The following is a 15,276-nucleotide window of genomic DNA, read 5'->3' as shown; positions in this document are numbered from 1 at the left end:
TTCTACAAATGTATGGCTTGAAACCCTCTTGCTATAGTTTGAGCATGCTTTAGTTATTGCCAAAATTAATGAGTGCTTATTGATTCTTGTTGCTTCTATTGCGTGTTGATATACTCCAACAAAAGTTTAAATGGGGTTTATTGGGATTTATGACTAATTAAATTGAATTTCTGATATATATTGGATATAAATGAAATGTATGATATATACTATGATTTATGTTGAACGTTGAATGATTAATATACTTGGTATATTGAAATTGTTGAATTAATTTTCAATTACACTTCTATTAGGGAGCTGTTTTTAAATCTTGATCTATTGGATTATACATACTATAGTATAAAAAGAGATTTACGATATATGTTGGGATTTATGTTGAACATTGAGACAATTCTGATTTATATAATGGTAGTTGGAAAATTTGCAAACATCTAAAACAATGTTCTAAGGTATATTTAAAATAACTATGAATCCATTAGAAAAACTAGTTACTGATACGTCTAAATGCATTTAATGAAAAATAAAATCATATTAAATGCATTTTTCTCTTTAATTGAAAATGAGAATAAATCTCAAATAATTAATAGAATATAATAAATGTATTATCTCTCTCCAACATTAAAAATACTTCATAAATATGGAAAAGTATACTATAAATGTATTTTTTATTTTTAGTCGTCCACCACAAGAAGTATAATTGTAGGTTGGGGATTAAAAGGTAATTAGATCCTAATTTTTGTGTAATTAATCAATGTAGTTAGACATTTGTGAAAATAATAGAAAAGATTGACATAATTAAAATATAGGGTCTTTATTAGAGTATTTTGTGTTGTTATCCCTAAAAAATATATATTATAATTTATAAATATTATAACTCATATATATTTTGTGATGTTTGTTTGAAGTTTGTAATAGATATCTTTGTTTGATGTTTAATTTTAGTTTTATAAAATTTTAGTCATTAATATGTGTTGTTCACAAATTTAAATATTTTAAGTTAATAAAAAATTCAATAAATAAAAAAAAAATAAATAATCTAACAACCCAACCTAACCCCAATTTCAAGTGTTGGGTTGAGTTAATGAACCTATTCGAATCATTCGATAGCCAACCTAACCAACCCAAATTTTTGTTTAAATGAAACTTTTTTAAATAAATGTTTAGGTTGGTTCAAAAAAATCTCAGCAATCCAACCCAATCCAAGTCGTATATACCATCAACAAAATTGTATTTTGCTCAAAGGAAAAATTGTAAAATAAATTATTATTATTATTATTTTAAAAAAAAAAAAAAAAAAACAGCGTATATATTAAGCATAAGGCGAGAGTTAAAAGTTGATTGGTGAGAGGCGATGGGGTGTCAATTTCATTCACCGACGGATTTTGATTTGATGATATTCCTTCATCGTTGGGCTTTGTATTTCTTTCCATCTTTCTCGCTAAGTCACCGTCTCGTCGACACAGTCCAACACAAGACTGTGTGGACTTCCATTGAAATTTGTCCAACAAAACTCTACTGAACAACGATCCAAGGAACCAAGCGGAAGCACTGGAGAAGGTAATGGATAGATCTGATTCCTCCTCCGACGAAGAAGACGATCGCCAAAGCCTTGTCGAACACAATGACATCAAGCGCGTCCCTTCTCCTCGCACTCGCTCCACATCCTTCGACATTGACATCGATCGCCATTTTCGCCCTCCCATTCACAGATTTCCATTCTCCGTTCCCAAATTTGCATTTGACAAGAGGTACTACTACCTTTTAGTGGCTGCCCTCCCTCTATGTATTCTCGTTTTGTTTTTCTCTGCCGATATCCGGAGTCTCTTCTCTACTAGTATCTCTTCCTCCCTCAAAAGTTCCGATTCCCTCAGTGACCGAATGAGGGAATCGGAGTTGAGAGCTTTGTATTTGTTGCGGCAACAACAACTGGGTTTTTTCGATCTTTGGAATCACACCTTCCTCCTTCAATCTAACTCAACTTTCAATTCGACCCCTACTAATAATTTGAGTGCAAATTCAGCCTCAGGATACGCATTCACGGAAGATCTCAAATCTGCTATATTGAAGCAAATTACTTTGAACAAAGAGATCCAAAACGTTCTTCTGTCCCCCCATCGGTCTGGTAACTTATCAGACGAAATTGGTGTTGCTCGTACCATGGGGACCTTCGCCCTTGATAGATGTAGAAAGATGGACCAGAAATTGTCCGACAGACGAACAATTGAGTGGAAGCCAAAATCGAACAAGTTTTTGTTCGCTATATGCACCTCGGGGCAAATGTCTAACCATTTGATCTGTTTGGAGAAGCATATGTTCTTCGCTGCTATTCTCAACAGAATTTTAGTCATTCCTAGTCATAAAGTTGATTATCAGTTCAGTAGGGTGATTGACATTGATCATATTAATACGTGCTTGGGTAGAAAAGTTGTCATCTCTTTTGAAGAGTTTTCTGAGATTAAGAAGCACCACTTGCACATTGATCGGTTCATCTGTTACTTTTCAAAACCAGATCCTTGTTATGTGGATGGTGAACATATTAGTAAGTTGAAGAACTTAGGGGTCTCTATGGGCAAGCTTGAATCTGCTTGGAATGAAGATACTAAGAAGCCCAATAGGAAGACAGTTTCAGACATTGAATCCAAGTTCTCTTCCAATGACGATGTTGTAGCTGTAGGAGATATTTTCTTTGCTAATGTAGAGCAAGAGTGGGTGAATCAACCAGGAGGTCCGATCGCTCACAAATGCCAAACTTTGATAGAACCAAGTCGTCTTATCAAGCTGACAGCCCAGCGATTTATTCAAACATTCCTAGGAAAAAATTATATTGCACTCCATTTTCGACGACACGGTTTTTTGAAGTTCTGGTAATACATTTACAATCAATAAGTTTGTTCAAACTATATTGTTCGAGTCTGTGTTCTTCTAGATGGCTGCATTACTAGTTTCTTTTGACGTACAATGTTAACAAACGGTATCAATGTTTCTTGTTGTTTGAAGTACTTTGCAAGTTAGTCTTTTTCATAGGGAGATTTTATATCAAAGTTGGTAATGAAATTTTCTGTCTTCCAGTAATGCAAAGCAACCAAGCTGCTTTTACCCCATTCCTCAAGCAGCAGATTGCATAATTCGAATGGTTGAGAGGGCGAATGTGCCAGTCATTTATCTTTCCACAGATGCAGCAGAGAGTGAACATGGGTTGCTACAGTCACTACTTGTGTTGAATGGGAAGCCCATACCTCTTGTTAAAAGGCCTCCTCGTAATTCAGCTGAAAAATGGGATGCCTTGTTATACAGACATGGGATTGAGGGAGACTCTCAGGTCAGCCAAAAAGTCTCTAGTTTTTTCTTTTACAGACACCTTGGTTTTATAGGATAACAAGTTATTTTAATACTCAACCTTTTTGTTATTATCAATATCGATATTTTATGTGCAATAACTAGCAGAGTTTAGAGTTAGTGTGTTGATGATGCTCCAGTTCTTTCAGCATTGTGCTGTGTGACTCGTGTTCAAAGTCCTACATACACGCATGAAGATTGAATAATCGAATTGAGTTGTGTGGTGTGGAGTAGTATTTCCCATATAATTCACATGATAACTTCCTAATTTATAATTAAGGTCTGTTCATGATCAAGTTTAGATGTTGGTTTTATCTATCTGATTGTTCAATTCATTCAGCATCCCGAGCTCAACTCTAATGAGCTAATTTTCATTGTGTAGGTTGAAGCCATGCTCGACAAGACAATCTGTGCTATGTCTAGCACATTTATCGGTGCATCTGGGTCGACATTCACAGAGGACATTTTGCGGCTACGGAAGGACTGGGGCACTGCATCTCTGTGTGATGAGTACCTTTGCCAGGGCGAGGAACCAAATTTCATTTCAGAAAATGAATGATATGTAGAAATTCGATGATGTATAGAAACTGTCACTCTTATCCTTTTTTAGGCTTGATCTGGATTTAGTCTACTGTATGATATGGCACCTGGGCAAGTTTGCACGAATTCTTTTCCATGTATCAAGTCCCTCGTTTAATAAGATGTTCACGGCTGTAATCAGTGTATATATAGAGAGATACTTTCCTTTGCAGTAATTGTCTTGCGAGAAATTGCGAGATTTATCTTTCCCTTTTCATTTCCTTTAACACTAAAGCAGGCGGTGCAATCAAATTGGCCAATCAGGACAAGGTCCATGAATATCAACTTGTACACGTAATCTATTGGAAACCAAAAATTATGCCCCATACGAAGATGTATACAGTGGAATGGCCAGTAAGATCTGCATCAGTCGTCCTTGTACCCTACCCGAAAACATTTAACTTTACATGACATGCTACTGTATAATCCACATTATTTCTAGTAGGGAAGCCTGTGATTGAGTAAATAAGATCTTTGCAGTAAGATGCTTCTATTAAGCGAAGTGGGTCCTAGAATATCTGTGCTTAGTTTTCATTGATTGCACCACCAGGGTTCACTTACGATAAACTATATAGCATAAAGCTTGAAAAGCAATGTGAACGTAAAACACAAAACATTATCATGCTTCTGTCTATGAAGGGGTGTATCTGCATGAAGTTCTAATAACATCGTGTCTTTGATGCAAATGATTAAGCATTCCTTCGCCGTAGATTGCTCAAAGAAGAGAAATTTGTTTGTGGTGAGAAGCCAGTTAAGTTGTCTCGCGTGCATCAAGATCATCAGTTCTAAAAGATGATCCATGATCACTTCCAAATGTTCTTCTGCTCATGTTGGATCTCTGCACAAGCCGAACCAATGCTTCCACCACCTCTGACATGGGTGGTCTGAATTCAGGCTCGGGCTGCCATAAAAAAACATTATTTAACTTTCATTTAGCTGATTGATGAAGGCTGAATAAGCTTTCTGTGCTTCTTAACTGGTAGTTTGAAGTAAAATTTTTTAATTTAAGGCTCAGTACCTGGACACAAAGAGCTACAACGTCTGCAAATCTTGAGAGAGACTTGACTGGGTAGAGCCCTTTAAGTGCAGGATCAACCATTTTCGTCAAGGCGTCAATATCATGGAGCTGAGGCGTAGCCCATCGAACCAAGGATTGCTCAGCTCTTAGCCTTGAACTGCAGTGAAATGTGATTAAAAAAAATTTTTTTAAAAAAAAGACTAAACAAACTAATTACTCTTTAATTTGAGGATTTGAATGTGCCTATTTTACCTATCAAATGGCTTACGTCCACTTAGAAGTTCCAACATCACCACTCCAAAGCTATATACGTCACTTTTTAATGTATATTGACCAGACATGGTAACCTCAGGAGCACTGTACCCAGATCCTACCTGCTGATCTAATGCCTGAATGTTCGACAAAAATTCATAGAAATTTATAAATGGACCTATTCGATGCCTTTCCAATAAATTCATTACACATTATGCAACTTGGTGCATCAACTTTGGTCGAGTGCACACGCAGAGTCTATTGACTAATGATCACAAAAAAATACAAAGTAAATAACTTGTAGAAAAGTTTTGAGAAGTTCACCTGATCTAGATTGTTTATAAAGCTAGACAGGCCACAATCGGAGAGATGAGGGTTAATTTCAGCATCTAGTAAGATATTGGCTGACTTAATATTTCTGTGAACAATTGACGGTGCACAAACTTCATGTAGGTACCTACAAAAGTTCTCTGCAACTTCAGGTGGTTGAATAACAAATATAAATAAATTTATGTCTAACAAGGTTGTGATTAATTGAGAACCTCAAATTGTATGGTACGGTTTGACCTTAAAGCTTTGCATTTTTAAGTTTCCAGTTTTACTTTTAGAAGTATACATATGCATCTTGGGAATTGTAAGCATATCAAAATGTAATGATAGTAGTAGTACTAAAATTTGAATAAGCATCGATTGCCAAATTGCTAGAAATCACCTCATAACATTATCGCAGAGAAACAAATAACCTTGAACTTACTCTAAAGCACGGGCCGTCCCCAAAGCAATCTTGACACGTGAGTTCCAAGTCAGTGGCTTACTATATTCATCTGATATGTGCAAGAAGTCATGTAGTGAGCCATTCTTATGGAACTCATACAGTAGCAAATGCTGGCCATGCTCCGAGCAATAACCCATTAGCTCGGTTACATTAGGATGATGCAACTGAGATACATTAGCAACGATCTCTGTGAAATTTTCCAACAATTCTCTAGGGAAGGCAGCTGAATCTATTTTCTTCACGGCAAGAACCTGTATCATTGCCAAGAGGAGAACAATTGATCAAGTTGGGTTTTGTTCTTGCTTGCTAGTAGTTGTTCAATATAAAATTAATTCAAGAATGCTTAAAGTCAGATTGAACTAGCATATCAAATTGATCTAAAAACTCACATCAGATAGATCACAGATAGACACTAAACGAACTCATTATTCTGCTGAACTTTAGATGGGAAAAAAAGGGTTAAAAGTACCTTCCCATTGTTGAATTGAGCCCGATAAACGCGTCCAAGCGACCCCTCACCAAGAAGGTTTTCTACATTGAAACTACCTGTAGCCATTTGCAGATCTGCAATTGAATATGATTTCACACTTATCGGAGTGGTGACATTGGTCTTCTTCACCTCAGGAACCTTTGATGTATCATTGTCATCGAATGATTTATGACGATCAATAGGTGGGGGTTTAAGATTGACTGAAGCAGGAGAATCCAATTCTTTTGCATCAAATGAGGATGAAGTATGAACAAGCTTCATCTCTGCCAATGTATCTTTCAAAAGAATTTTTATTTCGTCAGAATACGAACTTGAAAGGCAGGCCAATAACATTGACACTGAAGATGTTGAATTGCATTTGACTCAAAAGTTCAAAAGTTCTCATAGAGTTACATAACTTCAGTTTGACGAATTCCACTTCATTATTCATTGAAAAGAAGAGATAGAATGGATACAACATCAATATAGGGTAATCAACAGTGAACTCAAAATGCAATTAATTGGAAACTAGGCATTACAAACAATTTTGGTCTAGAGTGTGTGTTTGTGGTTTCTTTTCCCTCCCTCTCTCGTATGCATTGCCAACAATTTTATTTTGTGCCAAAGGAAATAGAGTTTCATTAAATCAATGAAACATACAGAAAGAGGAGAGCCTTCATGGAAGCGGAGGCTAATTAGCATTACAGAAAGGCCCATCAATTAGCTCATATATCAGTTTAGTTATAAAATATATTGCTAAGCTTACACCAAAAGACAGCTATAAGAAGGATGCGATTAGTTAGGTAATGGTAGCTATAGCTTCTTTCAATCCACCAAGATTCTGAGGCTTCCTACCAAGTATTCCATAAGAAGCTTCTAATGATGTTTAGCCAAAAAAATTTGATTTTATTGAAAGGATGGTTAAGAGATAGGGAGAGAAGGTTGAAGATAATTATGTTATTGAGTGGTGGGGCCCATCCACAGTAGTAAATTGACCGTGGACAAAAGATGTGGCCTTGTGATTCTAAATTTTGTCTGCAAAGACCACACCGATCAAGTGAAACAGCCCGAAGGGTCCATAGGCCATGTCCAAGAAAACAGGTAATTGGGGGAACATGCTTCAATATGACCCATAAGGGAGAGCCAATCCATATATTCCTCTTTCATGACGTTCCTTTAAAGTTGAGGTTCCAAGTTGAGAGCTCTTTCCTTCATAATTGAGGTCTGGGCTTGTGGGCATCAGAAGAAAGAGCATAAAGGTATGGAAAGAGGGAGGAATCGGGGTGTTAGTGTTAGCTCTCAAGGATCTACCCAAAAGTTGATATCGTATTTGAGGATGTTCCTACAATTCTTAAAGAATTTAAGGGGAAATCATAAGAACCGGGCTCTTTGTTCTTGCAGAGTCTCCCTTGCAGGCACTGCCACCTATTTGGTTATCTAAGGTGTGTGGTTTTTTATTTACCTCCCTCATGCGCATCACCGATAAAATTAGTTATCTACCATTCCCCCCTCCCGGAATGAACGAAAAAGAAAATCATAGCATTAAAGAAAAGGCATAGGTAGAGCGTGGACGGGGTACATTGGACACAACTTGAGAAATGACGGGATGTAAAAAGAGCATGTGCAAAAGAGAGAATTATTAGACGTTGGTGCAACATATGAAAATAGCAAACAAATTATTACAGCAACAAGGTGGGGAAGAGCACAAGCCTTTTCGTAGAGGGTTAAATCACCGATTGATCCAAAAACTTAAGTTGATGGATGAAGGTAAATTTAATATTATATCAACACTCTAACACCCAACTTGTGAGCTTAAATATATAGAAGATCCAACAAGTGGACATCAACATTAATTGGGGAGGAAATAACATTACAGGGGTTTGAATACAAGACCTACTGTTATACCATGTAAAATCATCAATTGACCCAAAAGCTTAGGTGGATGGGACTGATGGATGAAGGTAAATTTAATTTTATATCAATACTCTAACATGGAGAGAGTGTCCATTCAGTTCAAATTTGCAGAAACTAAATATGTACAAGGGAAAAGTACTCGAAAGCCTTGGAAAAACTAGAAAACAAAATACATTGATCAAATAATTATAAAATGCATACTTCCCAATTAATAAGGAATCAGTTGAACATGGTTACCTTGCACTTCATTTGAAGCAGGAGATACGCTAGGCCAGTTCCCATGCTTTTGCTTTTCTATGTCTGTGGACGACCTCTTGAGTCTTCTCTTTACAAGGAGATATGCTAGTACTGCTCCTACCACTAGCACAGATATAAGAATTCCAGCAATGGTACCACCACTCATTCCTGATCTATTGCTACCTCCACCAGTAGCATCACTACTCAGTGGGCTGAAATTGTTCCCAGCCTTGTGATATCTGTAATTTTGGTTTGCTGGAGGTGTCCCAGGCGGAGGTGGGGGTGCAAGCCCAAAGCTCCAAGAATTGCCACCCTCCCTGTCATAAAGTTGCTCAAGTTCAATTGTACTAGAACATTTAGTTAAACAAAATATCTTAGAGAAGATAATAATGTTGGTCAGGTACTCACTGAATATTTATATTCTTCAATCGTTCAGGAACCCACCCAGTAAAATGGTTGTTCTCGACATTCCTGAGAAGAATGCAATATAAGTTGTTTGTACGTGCTAAGTTCCTACTAAAAAGTAGTCATATAAGAATACACACAAATTTTGTAGCGGAAGATTTGCAAGAACATCAATAGTGCCACTGAATTGGTTGTTTTGCAGAAACCTGCATAAATTTAGATGGAAAAACATGGAGGATCAGCATTAACTACATTTTTTATCCACACTAAGTAATTATGTAATACTCACATAGCGTTCAGACTGGTAAGGTTGCTAAAACTCTGGGGGAGGGCACCTGACAGAAAATTGAAAGAGACATCCCTGAAGAAGGAAAAGGAAGTTATTGACAGTTTGAATTCAAAAAGAACCAGCTACAATATCAAGATGAATGTTAGTTCATTTGTTTTAACTGAAGCTAATTACTGTCGGAAAGGCTTTTCGAGAGAACTTTAGAAAAGGAAACTTTGGTGAACAATGGGAAAATATCATCCATGCCTGAGAAATGAAATAGAAGGAAGTGATAAATTTAACCGAGTGGTAAAAAAACTATGAAATATAATTTAATCCTTTATAGGTATTTGTTAATGTAAAAGGCTTCAGAAAAATCCAGTAATGCTATTACCAAAAGGACCAACAGAAAGGCACAAAAAGAAGGATAGCGATCAGATATTTAGTTAAATTCATCTGAATTGACGATAAAATGAGAACTCACAACATGGCCAGGGAAGAAAGCTTCCAGAACATATCATTCACTTGATTCTGAAGCTGATTGTGGCTCATGTTCCTACAATTCCAATTCAGGAGGTGAGGGGGAAGAAAACAGAATAGCTTCGCCATGCAGGTAGAATGCCTAAACGGAAAGAAAATAATTAAAAAAAATAAAGACTCGGAAAGTTTCTAACAAGGAAATAAGCGAACTCATTTGAGAAATAGAATAGGGGATGCTTCCGCTGAAGTTATTCCATCCAAGGTTTCTGCAGAAATAAATTAATTTTATAAATTGAAATGAAAATATAACTTTGTCAGAATAAACAACAATAGAAGCATACAGTTTTTGCAAGTTTTGAGGGAGTTGATAAGGTATGTCAGGTCCAAGATTGTTGTTACTCACATCTCTGCAAATTGCATTTATTGATAATTGTTCATATAACAAATAGTGATTAAGAAAGATAATTTATATCCATTTGATAAACACGATCATAGATCTTACAGATTACTTAGAGATGTCAAACTTGAGAGCTGGTATCCCAGTGATCCAGAAAGTCCTAAACCAGACAATGAACTAAAAAAATTATATAGATAAGTCCACCACAGAAATGTTAATTTGCTTAAAATGATATCTAACAGGGCAAGCGAGAGATACATTTCTGTGACCCGTGAACCTAAGCAAGTAATGCCTTTCCAAATTTGTCCACATGGATCTCCACCACTTGAACTCCATTGTGTTAGAACTGGAGGCGAGTTTAAACTATTGTACATGGCATTTAGAGCCGAGACTGCATAAATAATGTAAGTAGTAAGATATCATGTGTATTAGTAACTGAGCGTGCGTGCAAATGATGCTTACAATAACTTTCCAACGGGTATATCTTCCGCGAGTATAGGATAAGTTGCATTACAGTTCATACAATAATTTAAGATGCCATGAATTTTTACATTCCCTGATTTAGGTTCAACACACTTGCTAAAATATAAAGATTCCAAAATATCACTTTTGAAGCAACAATGCATAATGATGTCTTTAACATCGAATAGACAAGTTACTTTGTTCAGGTTACAGCCAAGAAGCAGATACAAAGTCAGTCTTAGGGGGAGGGTAGGGGGGGCAGGTTTCTTCATCCATATATTTTAGCAAAAGTTTCTGCAGCTCCAGCGCTGGATAAAGTACACATACGGTCATTTAAGGTGATCACTTTACCCTACAACAAATGGGTACGAGGTGGTGTTCTTGCTCAATATTCATTGTTTTTCTGCAGTAACAAGGTCTACTGAGATAGTATTCTAACCAAAATCCAAAATAAGGCATCTCCAAGTACTATCACATTCCTATAGGCTGAAAGTTGTGGCATGGCAAGTAGTCATTTCGCTTACTCTACAAAAAACCACCGGTCTTGAAGAAACTCATAGCACCGGAGGAAGAAAGTTCTTCATATCTTGAGATCTCTAATAGCAATAGAAGCAACATTCTTTGAACTAGAACCCTTGTTACTGTGAAAAGTTGTAAAGTCATTTTTCCTCTTAAGGGGGGGTCTTCTGATGTAGAAACTAAAGTCTGAATGAAAAAAATGTATGTAAGAAACATCCAGGTTACTTTCCAGTATACAGGGCAGGACATTGAGGAGCTGAGGATAGACGAAGAAGAAAAGAAGTGCCTGAAAGCTAATGTAAAAGAAGGAACTTCGAATGGCACGAGAACTAAGCAGAGAAACAAGATAGAAATAAAGTCAGGTACTGACCATCTCCTGGATCCGTAGCTCCATTGATAAAACTGACCCTCCATCCCAAAATGCAGATACTGATTAGCAGCAACGGCTCTCTCCAACTCCACATCTTCACCATTTCTCTCTGTCACTAGCTCCTCTCCCCCTCTGCCTGAAAAAGCAGAAAGCAAATCAGCTTCCTCTTTTTTTCTTCTCTCTTTTATTTCTACTCCTTACCCTTTTTTAAGAATGGGAAAAATGTTTCTTTATTGCTCTGGCAGACAGGACTTGTCAGATAGTATCCAAGGCCTTGGAAAGCTCTCTCCTTTGCCACTGTTGCCACTTATTTTGTCTCTCTCGTTCTCTCTCTCTCTCTGGGGTAATTTGATTTTTGCAATGTGTTACTTTTTCGTGAATAGAAAAAGCGAATACAGTCATGGTTGGTGGAATATTTTAATTCTACCATCGATTCTGATGGGGAGGATATTGGAAATAAATAATCACAAGAAACAGACATTCGAGGAGGATTACCAGCTCTAGTGTTTACAACTTAAAAGATAAAACAAAAGATGTATGCAATTAGTTAAGTACAAATAATTAACAGCGAAGTTTTAAATAGCTTTCAAACACATTTCCTAAGCAAGTCCAAACAATTAATGGAAGAACTCTTATTTCTCAACAATTAAACTCCCATTTCAGAATGAAAAATAAAAAAGCAGGCAGCTGATTTAAACTCTAATTTCATTTGAGACGCATAGACCAATATAGCCAGCACCAAGCTCCACAAAGCAGACTGGGAATATCTGAAGGGGTCAAAATCAAAATCAAAGGCAAAGCCCAACAAAAGGGCTGAAATCCGGACGAATGGTGGGACTCTTAAGAGGCAGCAGAACAGCAGTGTCAGAACTAGTGTTTGCTTTCATTTTACCTCACTGCTGCTTTCAATGAGACATTTGGATTTGGAAAAATTACAAGTTGGAATCAATACAGCGAAATAACAGGATCTTGGGGATGGGGAGTGTCAAGATATAGATAGATAAAATAATGAGCCCCTTTTTTCAAAGATACAACGAACTGAAGGATCATTACTATCAATGAAGACTACTTTTTTTTCTCTTCTTTTGCGAAGATTGAAAGTTTTTAATTTACAATACTCAGCTTGTGAAAAGAGTTGCTGAAAAATGGTAGTGTCGGTGATGGTGAGTAAAACCCAAGAAAAATTGGAAAATGAAAGGGGCAATCAGAAGAGAGAAAAAGAAGACAAATAATGGTGGGCCGATGATGGGGCTAAGTGTAGGTGATGTGGTGGGTAATCACGAGCTCGCAAGAGTTGCGCTCCACGACAACTTGGGAGTGGGGTCTGCCTCTGCGGCATTTTCACAAACAGCTTTGCTACAGAAAGCACAAAGCTTGGAAATTGGAAGGAGCCCACGCCTACGTATTTCGCGGCCCCTACTTCTTCCCGTCGGTGGTCGAATGGCAACCATGAATCCATATCTCAATATGATGGAAAATTATTGGATGAGGCTGACTGCTCCTCGTTGTATTTTGATACAAATTCGGAAACATTGTACATTAAAATTTAGAAAATTTAGGGGGCAGTCCAAGCTACAACCGATATAAACTTGTTGAGTGACAATTTCATTTTTTAAAATGATTTCTTCTCCTAAACTTTTTGTGTCATTATATAAAATTATATAAATAAATCTATAAATGAACCCAAATAAACAAATCTATAAAAGCCCAAATATACAAAATATTAGAAAAAGAATAAATAAAAAGTAAAAAAATGAGAATTACTAGGGTTGGATGCGGCATAACTTGCACTTTATCATTGCTCTTAAAATTTGTGATGTGACAAACAATTTTTTTTTAAAAAAATAAATTATTATTTTTCTTTTAAGTAAAAAATGAAGTGTTCACCTCCTATTCTCAATAATGATGAATGATGATGAGAATGAATGATTGTGATGGTAGATGATGAGAACATGCTATGCATTGAACTGATGGTATGTGTGCACACCTTACTAATGCGTACAAGTCTTATTAAGCTAGACCCAAGTATAAATCTAGCCTAAGTTTCCTAGTAAGTCCAAGGTCAAATGCAAGGATTCTAGAGTTACTAACGTAGGGTTGGCCTTTGAATCTGTTGCAGAAGGTTCCTAATTACTTGATAGTTGTTGGATATTTACACTAACTATTGGCACGCATGCAAGAGGATATAAGAGTTTATAGAGGTAAAAATGGGTATGGATGAATGACTTATGCGTAGGTCGTATGCGTCGATTTCCTAGGGGGAACAACAAGCCTATATGAGTGCAATGACAATGAGTATGGAGGTGGTATGGATGTCTACTAAATCAAAGTGTATATGTGATACGTTGGAAATCTATCCTTAATTTATGTCCAACATCTCTTGATGTAATAACACACTTAATCCTATCTCTAGGGTGCATGCGTTAGTTGCAAAGAACAGATAAAAGGCATGAATAGTTTTTCTCTAAAATTACTTCACACCCAAACTTGATGCATTCAACAATTAATTACTCTCTCGAGTGACTTAACTCACTTCAATCAACTAATCAAGTAGATTCAAGCATGAATTCTATGCATTCATCAAGCCAGAAAGTTCTCAAACACAAATAACTTAGAAAATAAACAGATGGAGATGTGGAGAATGGTCGAAAATGAGATTGAATTAAAGATATAAGTTTGATACAAATACTTAGTTCAATCAGTGTAGTGGTAAATAAGAATGTGAGGAAAAATGAAGAAGTCAAGCCGCAGAGTTCAATCTCTTATCCTTTTTGGCTTGTTTTTAATGCTTGTTTTAGCTAACTTTGTGAAGGAGTTAAAGGAGATGTTGTCAGAAATGTCATAGAACTCGCAATTCGTGTTAAACATTCTATTTCATCAATAGTAATGACTTGTTGATTTTGCATCTTATTATGAAAATCCAATAAACGCATCCTTGACTATAATCTGAATGTTGCTTTATATAGTGACATAAACAGGATCAAGTTGACAGTATATAGCCTAAATAGTCTAATAAGTATATGGATGAAATTAGGTATCTCATCCTGATAACACTATTGGATGCGGCTCACTCTATAGTTGTTATAAGAAGTTGTAAGGTACTACAAACGATGTGATCCACAAATCGTTCATGTTGAGACATGAGAGTGGGCCATCATATGCAATGAGTTTGCATATAGACTAGACCACGAAAATAGTCACTTTTCTATATAAACGATCGTTTACTGTTAAAACTGACTATTTCATTTATTATATAACCTAGGTTAGCTCGATCTTAATCTTAAGCTAGCTATAAACTCCTATTTGTTCGGGATTATCCTTTGATCTGCAAACAGTGAGAGTAGTCCAACAGCACTACTCAATAAGCTTACCATTTTGGGGATAAGACCGGATGAATAGCTAGGGACATAGCCTTGCAAAATGGAATTTACTCCGACCCTATTTAGGGTTAGCAGATAGGTTGTTCTCTTAAGTACTGACTCCAGGTCTTGAACAATTGGGGTCCCACCTTCTCATGATAGAGAAAGGATTTGATTCATAGAGATTATGAATCAGAATTGTTCCAGATGATCAGTAGGAACTTAGGGAACAAGATGTATTCATAGGGGTAAAACGGTGTTTTTGACCTAGCTGTGATTATGAACAACCTGTGAATGATCGACTTACTGATTATGGTTATTAAGTGGACATAATATATCTACAGTGAGGGGAGTTCAACTATGGGCTATAGTGGAGTGTCCCATTAGTTAACGAATTGAGGTTAGATCAGACTAATGAGTTTAGCCGATTAATCTC

The 15,276-nt window shown here is 36.5% G+C and overlaps 2 protein-coding genes across 4 annotated transcripts; one reads left to right on the top strand and one right to left on the bottom strand.

Annotated features, from left to right (window-relative positions):
- The first annotated feature begins 1,329 nt into the window (after positions 1 to 1,329).
- Positions 1,330 to 4,091, top strand: LOC120070311 (O-fucosyltransferase 36-like). The gene is made up of 3 exons (XM_039022233.2): positions 1,330 to 2,864; positions 3,070 to 3,319; positions 3,719 to 4,091. The coding sequence occupies exons 1-3, from the start codon at positions 1,561 to 1,563 to the stop codon at positions 3,893 to 3,895; spliced, it is 1,731 nt and encodes a 576-aa protein (XP_038878161.1). The 5' UTR covers positions 1,330 to 1,560; the 3' UTR covers positions 3,896 to 4,091.
- A 281-nt stretch (positions 4,092 to 4,372) lies between these two features.
- Positions 4,373 to 12,683, bottom strand: LOC120070310 (protein STRUBBELIG-RECEPTOR FAMILY 6-like). 3 transcript variants are annotated; one of them, XM_090317602.1, is made up of 18 exons: positions 12,374 to 12,683; positions 11,683 to 11,819; positions 11,482 to 11,617; positions 10,389 to 10,521; positions 10,236 to 10,307; positions 10,075 to 10,140; positions 9,928 to 9,999; positions 9,738 to 9,809; positions 9,275 to 9,346; positions 9,126 to 9,191; positions 8,989 to 9,051; positions 8,581 to 8,897; positions 6,430 to 6,725; positions 5,940 to 6,211; positions 5,510 to 5,642; positions 5,186 to 5,322; positions 4,934 to 5,090; positions 4,373 to 4,816 (listed from the first exon to the last, which is right to left on the bottom strand). In XM_090317602.1, exons 3-18 carry the CDS (start codon positions 11,582 to 11,584, stop codon positions 4,667 to 4,669), a joined length of 2,181 nt encoding a protein of 726 aa, XP_090173728.1. In that variant the 5' UTR covers positions 11,585 to 11,617; positions 11,683 to 11,819; positions 12,374 to 12,683; the 3' UTR covers positions 4,373 to 4,666. The 3 variants fall into 3 exon arrangements, with proteins under 3 accessions (XP_090173728.1, XP_090173731.1, XP_038878160.1); XM_090317605.1 differs by lacking the exon at positions 11,683 to 11,819 and having other exon boundaries at positions 12,374 to 12,561; XM_039022232.2 differs by lacking the exons at positions 11,683 to 11,819; positions 12,374 to 12,683 and having other exon boundaries at positions 10,236 to 10,290; positions 11,482 to 11,639.
- Between the last annotated feature and the right edge of the window lie 2,593 nt (positions 12,684 to 15,276).

The sequence above is a fragment of the Benincasa hispida genome, chromosome 1, assembly GCF_027475165.1.
Source record: "Benincasa hispida cultivar pf3 chromosome 1, pf3_genome.v1.1, whole genome shotgun sequence".
Classification (NCBI taxonomy): domain Eukaryota; kingdom Viridiplantae; phylum Streptophyta; class Magnoliopsida; order Cucurbitales; family Cucurbitaceae; genus Benincasa; species Benincasa hispida.
Note: the sequence above shows the minus strand (reverse complement) of the source record. Positions and strands in the feature narration are given on the sequence as shown.